Source organism: Sparus aurata, chromosome 8 (assembly GCF_900880675.1).
Source record: "Sparus aurata chromosome 8, fSpaAur1.1, whole genome shotgun sequence".
NCBI classification, from domain to species: Eukaryota; Metazoa; Chordata; class Actinopteri; order Spariformes; family Sparidae; genus Sparus; species Sparus aurata.
Genome location: NC_044194.1, coordinates 29,363,213 through 29,378,844, shown reverse-complemented (window position 1 = coordinate 29,378,844; position 15,632 = coordinate 29,363,213). Strand labels below are relative to the sequence as shown.

General features: G+C 41.0%; 1 protein-coding gene across 2 annotated transcripts in view; it reads left to right on the top strand.

Annotated features, from left to right (window-relative positions):
• spon1b (spondin 1b) overlaps positions 1-15,632 on the top strand; it is a 101,330-nt gene that overhangs the window by 13,084 nt on the left and 72,614 nt on the right. For both annotated transcript variants that reach the window (XM_030425801.1, XM_030425802.1), the window contains exon 3: positions 1,593-1,726. In XM_030425801.1, the coding sequence (XP_030281661.1) occupies positions 1,593-1,726 (134 nt within the window). The remainder of the gene's footprint in view (positions 1-1,592; positions 1,727-15,632) is intronic.

Sequence of the window (15,632 nt, the reverse complement as noted above, 5' to 3'; positions counted from 1 at the left end):
CAACTTGAATTCACAAGACTCCTATTATACAGACTGCATAACTTGCTTTTGGCTCAAGCTGCTGTTCCTCTGTGATTCACTGAAGAAATAAAAGTTGTTAATGGCGTCAATGCAGAATCAAAGATTGGTCATATTACTGCTACTGGGATTGTCTTGATATCAAGTATAGACATCAGTCAGCCACTGAGATTAAGGTTGGATAAAACTGGACATGCACGCTTCCATCACCGCTGCACTCTGCAGCTCCCACCATACAGTGTCTCAGCACATGAAACATTTTCCTTCTCTTAGTCTCTGATCATTGATGATGAAAGACTACTCACTCTGAGCACAAACAACATATTTACAAGGAAGCAAAGTGAATAGGTTCCCCTTTGATAAAATCAAAGGTCATATATGCTAATTTTTGAGGTTCCTACTTATATTTGGGGGTCCTAGTAGAATAGGTTTACATGTTTTAATTTTCAAAATACACATTATTTTACATTGCTGCAGCACCCTTTTTTCACGCTGTGTCTTGAACGCGATGCTATGGAGCGAGACAACCCACATTTGTTCAGTCTTTGACAAGAGTTGCATATGCGCATATTACTTAATGGGCAGGATGTAGCCAATCAGAGGCAGAGTAGGGTGGGTCATGCAGAGCAAGGTAGTGTGATCAAACATAATGCTAATGCTTATGCTACAGCTGGTATGCATATGTGTGTGTGTGTGTGTGTGTGTGCTCCTTCACCTTGAGATAAAGGAAATATATATATATTTCCTTCTGAAAATCCTCCAGGGTATTATATGCATGGTCTAGTGGTTTGTCATTTTAAATAAAATGCATTGCCAAAGGTGTATTTACTGCAATTAAACCCAACCCATTTTCAACAGTTGTATAATTTTATTGCAATCTTGTAATACATGGTTCAAATGGACAGTTACTTTGTTGAACCATTCTATTAAACTGGGACTAGATTTGCCATAAATCCTGTTTCTTTACCAAAGTAAAGCCGGACTACATTGTCCAAGCTCAAATGTTTTTCTTACAGAGTTCGGTCTGAACACATCTACAGCCTCCCAAGCAGCTCTTTAAGGTCATTATGCTCATTCTACCGTCAATCAAACTGTAAGACATATGATCAAAGAAAAAAACAGGACTTACAGAATTTGCGAAATTATAACGGTGCTAGATAAAAGAGATCATTAAATCAGTGGTATCATCCTCTGGAGACCAAAGATACCTATACCAAATTTCATGGTAATCCATCCAATATTTGTTGAGATATTTCAGTCTGGATTGTGTTGGACTGAACGACCAGCCTACATTGGCACCCCTGGAGCCAACTATTAGATGGCAATGAGCTTTTGAACTAAAATTAGAAGCAAGCACCTGGCGAGTGGTGCATTTGTCTGGTCAAGTATTGGAAGGTTTAAAGTTGATGTATGAGTGACAAAGAAATCTCAGTCATCTTATTGAGCCTTGTCTGAACACAGTAAGAGAGGAGTTCTAGTGGGTGGCCATTGAAAGATCATGGTGACATTTTCAAACGCATTGTTGTTTCCTTTTCAATATGTCAATCCTAATTCCCCCCTTCTTCTGTTTCTAGATCATTGATGAGGACGACACACAGTTCATGACCAACTGTGCCCCTGCAGTGACGGAGAGCACACCTCGCAGACGCACCAGAATACAGGTCTACTGGACTGCACCGCCTACTGGGGCCGGCTGTGTTATACTGAAGTGAGTTTTTTTTTCGTTTGATATGGTTCAATTGTCAGACAGCAAAGTTTGGCCCAAATTATCTGGTAATGTTAGGGATGAACTTATCCAGTCTGACACCTCCCAAACCGCCTCAGTCCCATCAGGGCCGGCCTGATAAATATCAAACGTGTTTGATATCTATGATGTCCTTTCATGATAGCCAATGAGAGAGGTATCCTGGAGCGATGTTGCCGAGCAACGCTAAACAACCCTTACCCTTGAGGCTAACGTTATTAGCATACTATTGTTGACAGATGAAAGAGGTGCTACGTCGCTCCCTCTGGAACGATAATCTTGATGATATCCTGTAGTGTGTGACGCGCCTTTATTTTCAAGTCTTGTTGTGTGTGCAGGTTTGAGATTAGAGAGAAGAACCTCTGTGAACATTCTCAATCAACTCAGCGACATCTGAAACATTACAAGGGGACAGAAGTATACACTGATTTTAGTCATAAGCAAAACATATTTGCAGTCATGGTGTGAGCTTTAATAATGTGTTCTAGTGTAAGCTTCTTAAAGCTGCCTTTTAATGTGAAGAAAGTAACTACAATAGTGACTACAGCTGTCAAATAAATGCAGAGGAGTAAGAAGTGTCATCTTGCCCTCTGAACTGAAGCAACTCACATGATAATTATGACACAATTGTACACACAAATGTCTAACAGAACAAAATGATGAAGTGATGACATTTAATAGCCAAAAGATCAAAGGTCAACTTCACTGTGACATCATGATACATTTTGCAAAAATTGTTATTATTTTTTGCCATTATTTTTTTTTTGCCATTATTCACCGCCAAACCTCACCAAAAGCAACTTGCATGGTGTGCAGAGGCAAACAACCACAAGGCAGTGATTCCAGTTTAGATTAAGTTACTTCCCATGATCCTACTTTGAAAATTCTCCTAAAATACAAAATCCAAAGGCAGCTACCAAAGAAACCCTTTGAATTACGCAGCTGTGTCAGAAAACCAAAAGAAGAAATGAATGAGTGAGTTTATTATGTGAATGTGTTTTTCTTTAGCAATAAACTGTTCAGACTCTCCGGTGTCAGATATCTAGACCTGAAAACAAAATCAAACAGAGAGATTACGGGGAGTTACTTAGATGTGCTGATAACTCTTTTGACAAAATAAAAGTGAAAAAAAGTATAACTGCGATCGTTTCGAATATCCACACGTTCATTTCGTGCAGCGACAAAATGAAATTCAGAAGCTGCCTAAAAGAAGGGAAATTAATCCAAAATCCATATGGTGCGCTCTGAATACAGGAGAGTACTAAACAGAAAGTCGTTTTTAGATAAATTTAAAAACCACAGATATGATCCATCAAGTTATATAAACCCACAACAGCGTGAGCACTTTATCTACAGTTTCTGCTTTTTACACTTGCACATTAGAAAGCAGAAATCTGGACTTCATGGCCGTTTTTACAGGCAGTCGTTATGGTGGTATAGTGGTTATAGGCAAGACATTAAGTAAGCTAATGCCAGATGTTCCTCCAGAACCAACGACACACTGTGGCTTGTGAAAAGGGACCGGCTCGACAACAAAGAGACAGATGATGATTACGGGGGCAATTTGTGGTTCGAAGCAGGTGTGACGCTAAACCTGCACTGTTATTTCAAGAGGAGCAAATATGTGTGTGTGTGTGTGTGTGTGTAGGTGTGTGTGTGTGTGTGTGTGTGTGTGTGTGTGACCTAAGTTTGGTGGCAGCAACTGGTAGAACTACTGAAACTGTGAGTACCTGAAAACTGGCCAGCACTTTGTATCAGACGAAAGGCTGTGGACTTGTTTCTTGTGGACACACATTAGATGGGCACTAACCGGCTCTCTCCGTCATTTTAAAGGTTGCATAAAATAGCTGTGAGACGGCTCGTTTTCATTAGCGATTTGAGTGTTTCCTCGTGAAACGGGAGGGGGCTGTGAAACCAGTAGCGTGGTGGTAACTGAAGCAGTGTGTCTGCCATGAATATTAATGACGAGAGGAACATGTTCAGGTGTTAAAGTGCGGCCTGAGAAATCGGCTAGGTTGATAATCAGCCGATATAGCTTGTATTATCAGATACTGTAAATTGGTATTAGCGGATATGTCTGATAGCAACAAATGACAAAATCGCAACAGAAAATCGTATCATTGCAGCAGTTCTCTAGTTACATTTTAGTTATCCGTATCAAAATGTTCACCAGGCATCCATTATAACAGCCAGTATGCTGTATATCAGTGTGGTGTTGCATTATTAAATGACTGTTGAAACAAATACACTTGAAAAACAAGCTTTGACCTCAGCTATGTCATGTTATCACATTTAAGCATATGTGGTTGCTGAAGCAGATGTAAAGCAATATTAGCATTCTAATATTTTCTGTCCACGTGGGGAATGTAAGTCCAATGTTTACTCCTCTTTTAGCCCTGTTTTGGTCTCCACCTCCTTAGAGAAATACCTGGCTCTTAAGCTTCTACATCCTCCACCGGGTTCACCAGCGGGAAGCTCACTTTGTCTGGTTGCTGTGTGGTACTGGGCAGGTACACTCCGGTGTCGGTACCCAAACCTTTTTAATTGACAAAGTGTCAAACGCTCCAGAATAGCTTCACATCAATTCCGGCTGACTGCATTGTATGCATTGGACTTACTGTAGGAATGGAAATCGGCTTTATCTCCTATTTTTTGACTTGTATCTCTCATTACTGCACATGCTTAAAATGCAGAAAATCTACATGTCTGGAAACAATGTAGATGAGAGTGATGATTCTGGACCAGGCCAGAAACCATAAATAATGAGCCCAGAAACAATGAGATAGAGATAAGAGGAACTTTAGTCTGCTGATAATTCTCACTGGGTATCCTCGACTTCGAACAGCCCCTGCACATAGCTATTTTACCTATTTTTAGTATAGATATATTGATTAGTGCAGCTTTTACACTTCCATATCAACAATATTATTTATTTAAAAAATGCAGCTTTGTTTCACTCTATCTGAAGTCCAAATATTACCAAGTAGACACTAACTTGCCATGACTCCATGGTAGAGGACCACGACCCATCTGTCCCACAGAAGATATAATTTATCTCAGACATCAGACCACGTGCAATTCTGGAATTGCTGACCAAGTCAAATGTTTCTACACTATTTTTTAAAGAGTTTAGACCAAAAATTACATAATTAATGGAACAGAGGAAAGGTGTTTTTTTTGTTTGTTTGTTTTTTTTACACAAAATTGCTTCGTGTGTAGTAACAAAAGTGACAACACATTACTCTTCTTAGCTTCTAGGGGTGCACTCATACTGGGTAATCTGTACTGTGCCCATGCATGTTTGACCCCCCAAAGTCCAGTTTGTTTGACTAGTGTGAGCACTCTGTGCTGTGCTCATGCACAGTACACATTTTTGGCCCTGGCACAGTTGGAAGAGGTGTGCTTCGGGCTTTGGTCAGTTGCTCATGTACGAGCACAGGCATGGGTGCGCAACGTGGACATATGACCATGTGTATTACGCCACCTTGCATAATGATGAAATGATGATCAAAACAACACAAAAAAGCCACAAAAAGTCAGCAAAGTCATGATCTCTGGTTTGTTCTCCATTGTGCTGCAACCGCCCTACGACGTGATGACGTATGCACAGGAAGTTATCGTGCTCAGGCCTGGTTTCAGCTGGAGCAAAGTGAGTGCAGGCTAGCAGGAGACGGGAGAGGAGGGACAATCATGCTTCAGCGCGGTACGGAGCGACTGCGCCCTCAGGCTCATGCACTAATTATCATTTCCCATGTCCAGTGCAAAAACAAAGTCAACCAGAACAGAAATGATGTGAAGCTCTTTTGAAGTTTATCCGAGACAAGTCTGATGATTATCCGGTGACTTAAATGATGTTTTGCTTCGTCTTGAACTGCCCTTCTTCTTAACACTGCCAGACTGAAAGCTTTGAAAACCTGTAAGGAATCCAACTTTAAACAAGGAGATTCATGCTCTGAATCACTAAAGAGTTTTCACAAAGACCTATGATTAAAATTTTAATTAAAAGGTGTACATACTCTGTTTAGTGTACACACCATGACCTCAGCTCCTCTGTGGAGGAAAAAAAAAGTAATGTGATTGAACACGATGAAGTCTGTGTTTCACCCCCTGGACTTCAATACTTTGACGCTGACGTCATGGTGAACACGTTCATTCTTATTCTTAATGCTGTTCTTACTAGAGCCACGGGCTGTTGTTGAATTAGGAGAAAATCATTAGATAGAAAGCTGAATCAAGCAAGTAGACTGACTTCAGAGAAAGAAAGAAGGGATTGTTTGCAGCACACAGTGACACCGATCGATGCGTCTGCAAATGTACAATTTTCTGGTAGCTCCTAAAATAGATACATAATGAAAAGTTGAGTCAAATTCATTCCATCTGTGCATTTATAAACAAATCATTTGGGTTGCCGTGGTGTACTGTGGTGTCGAAATTGATAGTTATCATACCAGATACATCTGTTGATCTACAGCAGGGGTCCCAAACTCCAAATCACTCGGGGCCACTGCTTGTACTGTCATCTTGTAGGAGGGCCACTTCAGCATTCAAGTACTACAAGAAAATTCAGTATTTTCCATTAACTTACCAATACAATGATAATGCAAAAAAGTAGTTTGTAAACATTTTGATATGATTAGTTTTTTACAGCTAGTCCAAATCTCTTTTTCTGTTTGAGACCTCTCATTTATACTTTATTTATTTATACACCTGGCAGCATTTCTGCGCATATTTAACCAAAAAAACCAACCAAACAAACAGAAGTATACGTTTGATCGCACATTAGTTTTTAACACTGCAAATCTTTTTTCCTCGTAAGTTACTTATTTAAACCTCGCAGTAGGCTTGTTGTGGAGCTGTTCTTGCCGGTCTTACACCATGGTCTGACACTGATGACATTACTTTCAGACCCACTGTCGTTCTGCTATTGAAAAAAATCATTAGTTCAACACGTTGCAACTCCCGGAGGCTTCTACTTGGTGCAGCAGCGGGGCCATTAGCAGTCAAATGAAACTTTTAACATGGAGAGAGCTTGGAGAGCTGAATGACAAGATGATGGCGGAGGATTTGTTGTCAAAGCGAAAAGCAAAAGCAGTGATTTGGCATTACGTCAGAGTCAAACTCAGTGATGATAGGGGGTGGCAGTTTGAGAGTGTTACTACTGACTCATATTTCAAGTTGAATTCAAGTTCAGTTTCATTCGGGTCGTGATATTTTGTGAACTCATGATAAAGTTCAACCAAAAAAACCCTTTTATTGTTCCTTGTGACTGATAATAATGATATTTAGTAATCATTTCTGAGATGATTGTCGTGAGGTGTAAATCTCATGCCATTGCAACCTGAGAATGATATGTTAGCTCATACAGGTGCAGAGAGTGGTGGCAATATGTACAGGTTGAGAATACAAATGATAAAGAACTGATCACTTGGAATGAATACGCCACTGAAATAGATTTATCCCTCTGTCTACATCCCTGCCTGTTTCTCCACAGTTGTACTTCTTTCCGCCTCTCTCATTTCCATCTCCTCATCCGACTTCCCGAAGGGAATAACCTCCCTGACACGCGTCTCTTCCTCCTCTGAGCAAGATGCTATAACTTGCCCTTACCTCCACAGTATACTCACAGCTGTTACTTTTAATTTATCTGCTGCTGCTGTATGACAGATGGCACGTAGCCATCGCAGTGTTTGCTAGTCCAATAAATCTACCCCTGCGTAGGGAAACATCTGCTATGCAAATTCACCTCGTATTACTGTCACTTTTGTCTGTCAGCGGTGAGATAGAGATTCGGCATTGCCTCATCTAACATGGTCGTCTTTCTGCCTCACTCTGTCTTCTGCCTTAACTATCCACTCTCTGCCGTTTTCACTTTATCTTTGCTGAGACCAGTTTTTTTTTTATTTTTCCCCGTGGTGCTGCTGGTGAGGGCTTCACAGCGAATTAATGTCAGTCAGAGAGGAGATACTTCACAGTCGGTCTTTGTTATAAATGTCACTTTAGTGGACAACATTAGCAGCCGCCTGCTGTGAGTCTTTCCTCCTTCATACTGTCCAATGTTGTATTCAGAGGAAGAACTGTGTAACTTCAACTATGAACCGGAAGATCACCAAAGCTGCATATTTTACTTACCTACGACCCAACATCATCCTGTGTCCATGGACAGTATCACCACACTTGCACCATGGGAATGCTCTTTGTTCCCCTCTCTTTGTCTTCTCTCCTTTCCATGCATTTATATTTTCACACCGATCAGCCATAATATATATATATATATATTTTTTTTTTTCAGTTTTACAGATGTCTCTTTTATAATGACACATGTACGAATCAGAAAATACGGACAGTTGACCCAAATACAAGACACTCGAAGACAACAAAAACACCAGAATACATAACAGAAACACCAAAAGCTTGAAATAAAAGTATATTAAAAAAAGTATATATTCAAATATTTGTATTGAATTTTCAATAGGATAGATTGTGAATTACAGACATCAGAATTACAATTATTACGTACATATACGACCACACCGACTGAAGGAAAATCAGCCATAATATTAAGACCACTGACACACAAGGTGCCACTGGATAATGCTTTATACATGAGGAGTTTGAACTGTGTCTGCTGCGATGTTAGGATTGGTACGTGTCAGACAGCACATATATATTCCATCCCAGCACAGCAGACACATGTCTCTCAGCTGATTCTAAGGAGCTTTGACTAAAACACCTCACAGTTGGGAGATTTGGGAGCATTCCAACACTTTCCACTCTCTTTTGAAACCTCGTTTGTCCTTCAATCCACAGCGGGCCTCCGAGATTGTTGGTTTTTAATTTGATGCCAACTTCAGCACCTGCTATCTCAAAATCAGTGCAACTATTTACTTTGGAGGAGTGGTGTAAACGCGGTCAGTGACAGCTGTAGTGCTTAAAAAGACAGGCTTATTTTTAGTACTAGGTAAAGTAGAGATTTTAGACCTGCGAGACCGATCGTTAAGGAAAACAGTATTATAGCAAAATCTGTCTTTACTAGTGGAAGGAATAGTTCGACATCTTGGGAAATGTTTTTTTTTTTCCTTGCGTTGAGTTCGATGAGGAAATCCATCCTACACTCTATACAGAGCTACAGCCAGCGCCTGGATAGTTTGCCCTAGTATAAAGACTAGCTCTTCCATGCTAACAGGCTAAAGAAATGTTTTTGAAGAGAGCGCCTGGTGGAACTAAACAGAAAAGGACACAGTGAGGACACGGGAGGGAAGAAGGGAGACAACACAAGTTGAGTGAAGTAGGCAACTGACAGCATTGTATTTTTTGCCAACAGTCAGATATTTTGTTTGTCATTCTTCATCAGTGATTTCTTTTAAGTTGTGAACAGGAAATGGAACATACTGAGCTGTCTCTCTCACAAGCTGAGATACCAGCACAACAAGCTGGTTCTCTTGCTAACAACTACTAACGTGGGAACATGGCGATGTTGCTGTTTTAAAAGAGGCAAGAAAGCTGACTATCGGAACATTTGTTAAACCAAAACACGATTGTCGGCGCTTGTTGTTGGTTTTCTCACTGCAGTGACGGATTACGGCCAGACACACTTTATTTTAAGCCAAACCATGATGCTTTTACTAACCCTAACCAGGTGGTTTTGAGAGAAATGCAAAACTGAACCTAGACAAATGTCAAGTTGCAACAAAGAGAAATGTTAAATTTTAACTTTCTTTGGTTTCTTTGTCTTTGGCTTTGGAGAAATGTAAGTGGGGGGTAAGTGGGATTTGGTCAAAAATCTCAACAGTTGCTTTGGTAAGAACAATCTTGTACAACCACGAAGACTAACGGCCACAACCACATTTCTACCCATCAAATGATCCTTCAAGATTAGAGCTGAAATAATTAGCCAATAAATCAAAACACCGGGAAACCAGCAATTTGATTATGGAAGCTTGGACTGAGAGAATCTTTATATTTTCCCATTTTATGGAACAAGCCTTTAACAAGAAGTGGTTTGCAATGAATGAATTAAGATGATGAAAATAACAGCTGCATTTACACGGAAGCTGCTCCTTCTGCTTCCCACTACCACTTGGGACTACACTTCTTTTCACAAAGTTAAGTGATGCGTGAGCCGAAAACACCTGAGAGAAGTCAGCTGTTAAAACACGTTCATCAGTTTCTTGGCAAGCAGAACGTGTCAGCCGCTTCAAATAGCATCCCGCATCATGAGCTATCTCTGCTCGTCTCAGCCGTTGCTGGCACTGGAACTAACAACTACCTCAAGATACAATGTGCAGCTTCTCTCCTTGAGGCAAGAAGTGTACAGTCAGGCCTGCCCTCCTCCCCCTCAGTTGGTCAGCGTTTCGCCCCAACTGTTGTCATTCATCCTGCCGAGCTGTCTGACTTGAAACAACATGTAGCCTGAGGTGGAGGCAGCCAGCGAGCGCAAAGCCTCCACAGGTGCTGGAGAAGTCCATGCTTGTGTTGACCATGCTTTTAACTTTTCTGCCACACATATTTAGCTCCACTGTGTTTATTTTTGATACATTTTTTCCATTCCCGCTGTTTTTGTCTCTTACCTAAGGTTTGGCCTAAACAGGCAAACAGGAATCCTGGCATGACTTAGTGTTATTCAACGGATAATGTCTCCATGGGTAAAGTGGAGACGTCCATTACACAAGTTTTATTGAGCTTCTACAGCGGCCTCGTGCAAAAACAGAGGCGGTGTTTAAAATGTTCTCATTTTTCAAAGCGTGTTTTTCAGTCAGCTCAGCCGACGATGAGCTCCGTTTCACTGAGATCGAGTAGTTTTTGTTTTTGACAGCTTTCTGCTCATGATTCCTGCGTCAGATCTGCTTTTCAAGTCAAATTCCTCATTGAATCCAATTAAGTTTGAGCTTTCAAGAGTTATAAGTAATGACACTTATAAGTAGCTTTAACTCAAGGATTTAATTAAGGTTTGTAATTGGCTGTCTGTTTTTCCCGCACCCTAATTAATATTCACGACCTGCATCTACAACCTGAAATTGAGAAGAGATGGGGAAGAAATGAAATATGAATTAAATTGATATCCGACACACAGCAATTAAAGGTTCAGCTTTTTTTTTCATACCCAATCTAAATAATGGTTTCGATGCAGATAAATGCCACCTGCACATGAGATCATGAGAGTCATGATACATTTTCAGTGAACTGGAACATTTAATCATGTTTTAGCTACCATAGTGCGAATCCAAAAGGGGGCAAGTTTTCTATTTTGCAGGGTTAGGATTAGTGTATACAACACATATTATCACCAGATAAAATTGTAATGACTGATATGTTAGTAGAATTGCATATCGACACAATGTGTATTGTGTTGCCCAATCTGCTCACTTTTCATGGCTTTGGTGATAGGACAGCTAAGGAATGACAGGAAACAGGGTGGAGAAGGGATGACATGCAGCAGTGGGCGATAGGTTGGATACCAACACTTGGCAGCTGCAGCGAGGACATAGCCTCTATACATGCACATAGGTCTGCCAACCCTCTACTAACTGAGGCTCCGGGTTGCCCCATTTGCGTAAAGTTGACTTCTTGGCTAATTGATGCAAATCAGGTGCATCCAACTCGACCGCCGCCCCTGAAAAATTCAGAAAAACTATAAAAACGAACAGTTGTTGATCCAAAATGAAGGCAGATTAAGCAACTGCGGGGCAGATTTTCAGAAACACATTTTGGTGAGCTAGTTTCATCGTCCAAGAGCGTTTTGTAATTGGTCCAATCAGGCTTGTTTGACTAATTCTGTATTGGGCAGGTAGCACTAGATTGATGTATTAGAGCCTTTTAACTAAAACCTGCTAGCTGCCTGCAGTTGTTGAAAACTAGGTTGTTGAGAAAAGTGATGATCGGTCGATCAAAACAGTGGAGTTGCACTAAAATAAGCTAAAATGCTTTGTATAGTTTAACGGATTAGTATCTCTGGGTTTGTCAGTGAAACCAACATGTTTCACATTATAGCAACATTCCTGATTAGTGCAACTTTAGGGGTTATTACTTCTTTAAGTACTAAAAAAAACCATCTTTCTGAAGAAAAAAGCAAAGCTGCTTAGATGTTTACACTGATATGTGATTTTTTTTTTACCCGGGGACATTTTCACAGTTTCTCAAGAAAACAACTCTGAGACATTCACGCACATAGATCTTTGAAATGATCTTCCAACCTCTGTAGATGAAACTCGTTGGCACCAGAGAGTTTCGATGATATCTGGAGAATATATAGTAAAAACAACTTGATTGCATTTCTGTTTCTTGGGGAAACTGACAAATCTTCTCAAAGTGCTTAGATAATGGTGAAACACCCACACGACTTCCCCCGGCTCTCCAACTTCAAAGCATCCTCCACTTTCAACTGCTGCATCGTAGGATCTTCAGCGGGAAGGTTTTTTTCATATTTATGCCTTGTTTTGCTTTTTTATCTTTTGCAAACGCGACATGCCTGAATATACAAGATCCCTGGGGTGAATCAGGGTGTGTGCATACGTACATGGGAGATTGTGTGTGTGTCTGTTGTGTGTGTGTGTGTGTGAGTGAGTGAGAGATTCTGTTTGTGTTTTCCACCTCAGGTCACCAAGGTCCTTCAGGTAGTTCTGATGAGCTCATCTCAAATCTGTTCTTTAATCTCTAAGAACTCCTGAAAAGTCTTTCGGTGTCTGCAAACGTTTCCACCTAGAGCTAAAAGAAACACATAGACAGGGTGAAGTGAGTGTGTCTGAGTAGAAAGAGTGTGTGGCAGACTGTTTTCCAATCTAAGTTTTGCTATACTGTTGATCACGTCTCATCTCCTTATCAAGTTTACACTAACATTTCTCCTCTCGCTCCATCACTGCCCTCCAGCCGTCTGCTCATCACATTTTCACCTCACATCGACCTTCTGCTTGGTCGCCCCATCAGTATTCTGCTGCTGTGACTGGGAGGCCTCCTGGAGGAGGAAGAGGCCACCAGTCGTCTGTTCGCTCAGTGACAACACAAGTCTGAATGTGAGACTCTGTGAAGCTGCTTGACAGGAGGATCTAAACTACTGTCTCGACGCAGACAGAGACGAGCCTTTAGTATTGATCACAGGACTGGATTATTTTAAGTCTGCTCAGGCAGAAACCACTGGCGCCTGGGTACTTGCTACTATTTACTGTCAACTTCAAAGTCCCACGAATGATAAATAGGGAAATGAATTTGTGCCACGAGCTGAATCTTTCTGTGGTGCTACTTTGTTTTCACCAGCCATCTCAGACCAGTAACACACTACTATTTAAACCACTCGTAGCAATAGAGTTACTGCTTAACCGTGATTCTGGTCATCCTGTGCTACTGTTGTTCACACTTCACAGGAGCTAGCTCAACATTCAGTTCACATTCAGTTCTCATATATTCCAAGCAGGTTTTGCAGAGAACAAGTTAAATGAATGCATTATACTAATGAGATTCTAATATTAATACAGTTATGAGGTTGATAGTGTCTTAAACGACATAAAAATATGTCACATACAACTGTTTTTTTCATTAACATTTTTGGTCATGAATACAGTGTTGAGAAATGTTCATAAAAACTAAGAAGAAATGTATCCTAAACCCTAACACGTTGTCATTGATCAGATGAGATGGGACTAAAATGTTAGAGGTGAGCTATCGTACATTAAAAAAAATGCATATTTACCCCCAGTAGTGCTTATCAACTGTCAAAACATAAACCGTGCATTCCTTTCATTGGCTGACAAGTGAAGATCCCCAGTATCAGACTGACAGTGAGTTAGTGACAACTTAACGTTGACAAAGATGTGTGACTGTTCATTGACTAAAAGCAGACAAAAATGTCGTCAATGTTGTCAACTAAGACTAAACTAAAACTGTTAAGGATAGAAAATACTCAAATTTGGCATTTTTATCTTGAGACAAAGACTAACACTACATCAACAGCTGTAAAGCCGTGGCTGTAAGAGACATACTTTTTTTTTAAATTCCCAGGAATATACAGTTATGAGGGCTCTGGTACAATCGTATCCCTTTAAGATTCTGGTCAACGTTTACGGAGGAGCAATAGAAAGCATCCTGACTGCAAACGTCGCAAACTGGCACGGTTGGTGCACGGCCCAGGACAGGAAGGCGATTAAAACCACCCAGAACATCACTGGTGCCGTCTGCAGAGCATGAGCACACTGTGTTTTCAGAGAAGTGAAGTGAGATGACTTCACAGACGCCCGCCCCTCTTTAGATTCATGAATTGCAGTCCTTACTTACAGGAGAAGGGTGTCCTCACCCCAAGTTGTGTCATCCAGCTGGGTGAATTTGCTTCCTCTCATGTCTTTGCCAGGATTTTTTAATACAGTTTAGCCACCTCTGTTAGTTGCTCCGTGTTCCTTTGAGCTGAGATGTGATTTGTTGCAGGTCCTCTTTGTGGGCCATCAGGTTACAGTTCCCCCCTTGAGTCTATGAATGGGTCACTCACTGAGTTTAAGGGCTTTATTGGTGACCGTTTGTAGATGGTGGCAGTGTCTTTATTGAATTGCAGCACTTGCCAACTTTTTGTGGTGACATCACATCACATCAGGGCCTAAGAGGGGTAAGAAGGTGCAGGGTGAGATGGAGGAACCATATAGAAATGATATTCAAAAATGTCAAGCATGCTCAGTAAGACACGCCTTCTGATACTCATCACACTTGAATACATCCATGTTTTACTTTCTCATCTTGGCATTTACTCATCTAATTCCTAAGCTAACCTTTTTAAAATGACCTTTATGCTTTCCTTTTCCAACTTAGAGTATATAACCAACAGTTGAGCTGCTGTCAACTGATTCCAGCCAAGCTTTCCCTCAGATGCAGAGGAATTGTGATTTTCTTCATCATCAACTTCACTTGTCCATTCCTACTGGTCTTGTATTTGTTTTGATATTTTATCAACACAGGCTCCTTTTTTAATATATATTTATATTTGTTATATTTGTTATAGTTGCAGATAAGTTAATAACTTCGATGAAAATAATACAGGATCTTAAAAGTAAGTCGATGATCTTTTGTGAAGTCTATTAGTGCAGCCAGGAGCACTTGTCAAGGAGTGAAAACATTATTGTATGCGAGTGTAACACAGTTGTATGTGTTGGCGCTGCTCTCTGGAGAGCTCTCCACATGAATCCAAACAGCATGCCGCAGATTCAGCGGGGAGCGCCGTCTGATCCTCCAGGGTATAAGAGAAGTCGGCAGACATGTCGCTGAGATGTGGAATATATATTATGCATGAGGCGTGAGATGCCAATAGAAGTAAGATTAATGAGAATCTGAAAAGAGGGATGCAAGGGGAAGTACAGGCAATAAGAAAAAAATCTGCCAACAGCAGTGTGGCGGATCAGAAACAGATGGAAACATACACACTTTGAAGCAATGACATTCTTTGTTGCAAGATTGACTTTTTGTGTCGGAGACAAACGTTTATTTTTCCTACAATAGCCAAGTGTGCCGTCGCATGTTTTAAAAGCAACGTCTTAGAGGCATCTGCATGACGCTTTGCTGCCAGTACGTCAGGAAGTGGGAGAGGCATGTAGCCAGCTGCTTCACGGGTGTGCTATTTGACATGACAGTCAGAGAGAGAGGACGTCTCCAGAGAAAAGACCGGACGCGAGAGTCCAGTTCTAACGTGAGAAGCCTGGTGCTGAATCCCACAGTCAGAGGAGAAATGGCAAAGGAAAGAGCTGTGATCAAACTGTGGCTGGGCTGGGTGTTGTCTTTCAGTATGCTCTGGGCTCTGTGCAGACATCTCACTTTGCTAATGTCACTGATGCTCTGTAGGTGGTACCAGTGATGTTCTGGTTAGTTTAATCACCCGCTGTAGAGCCGTCCTGTCCTGGGCCGT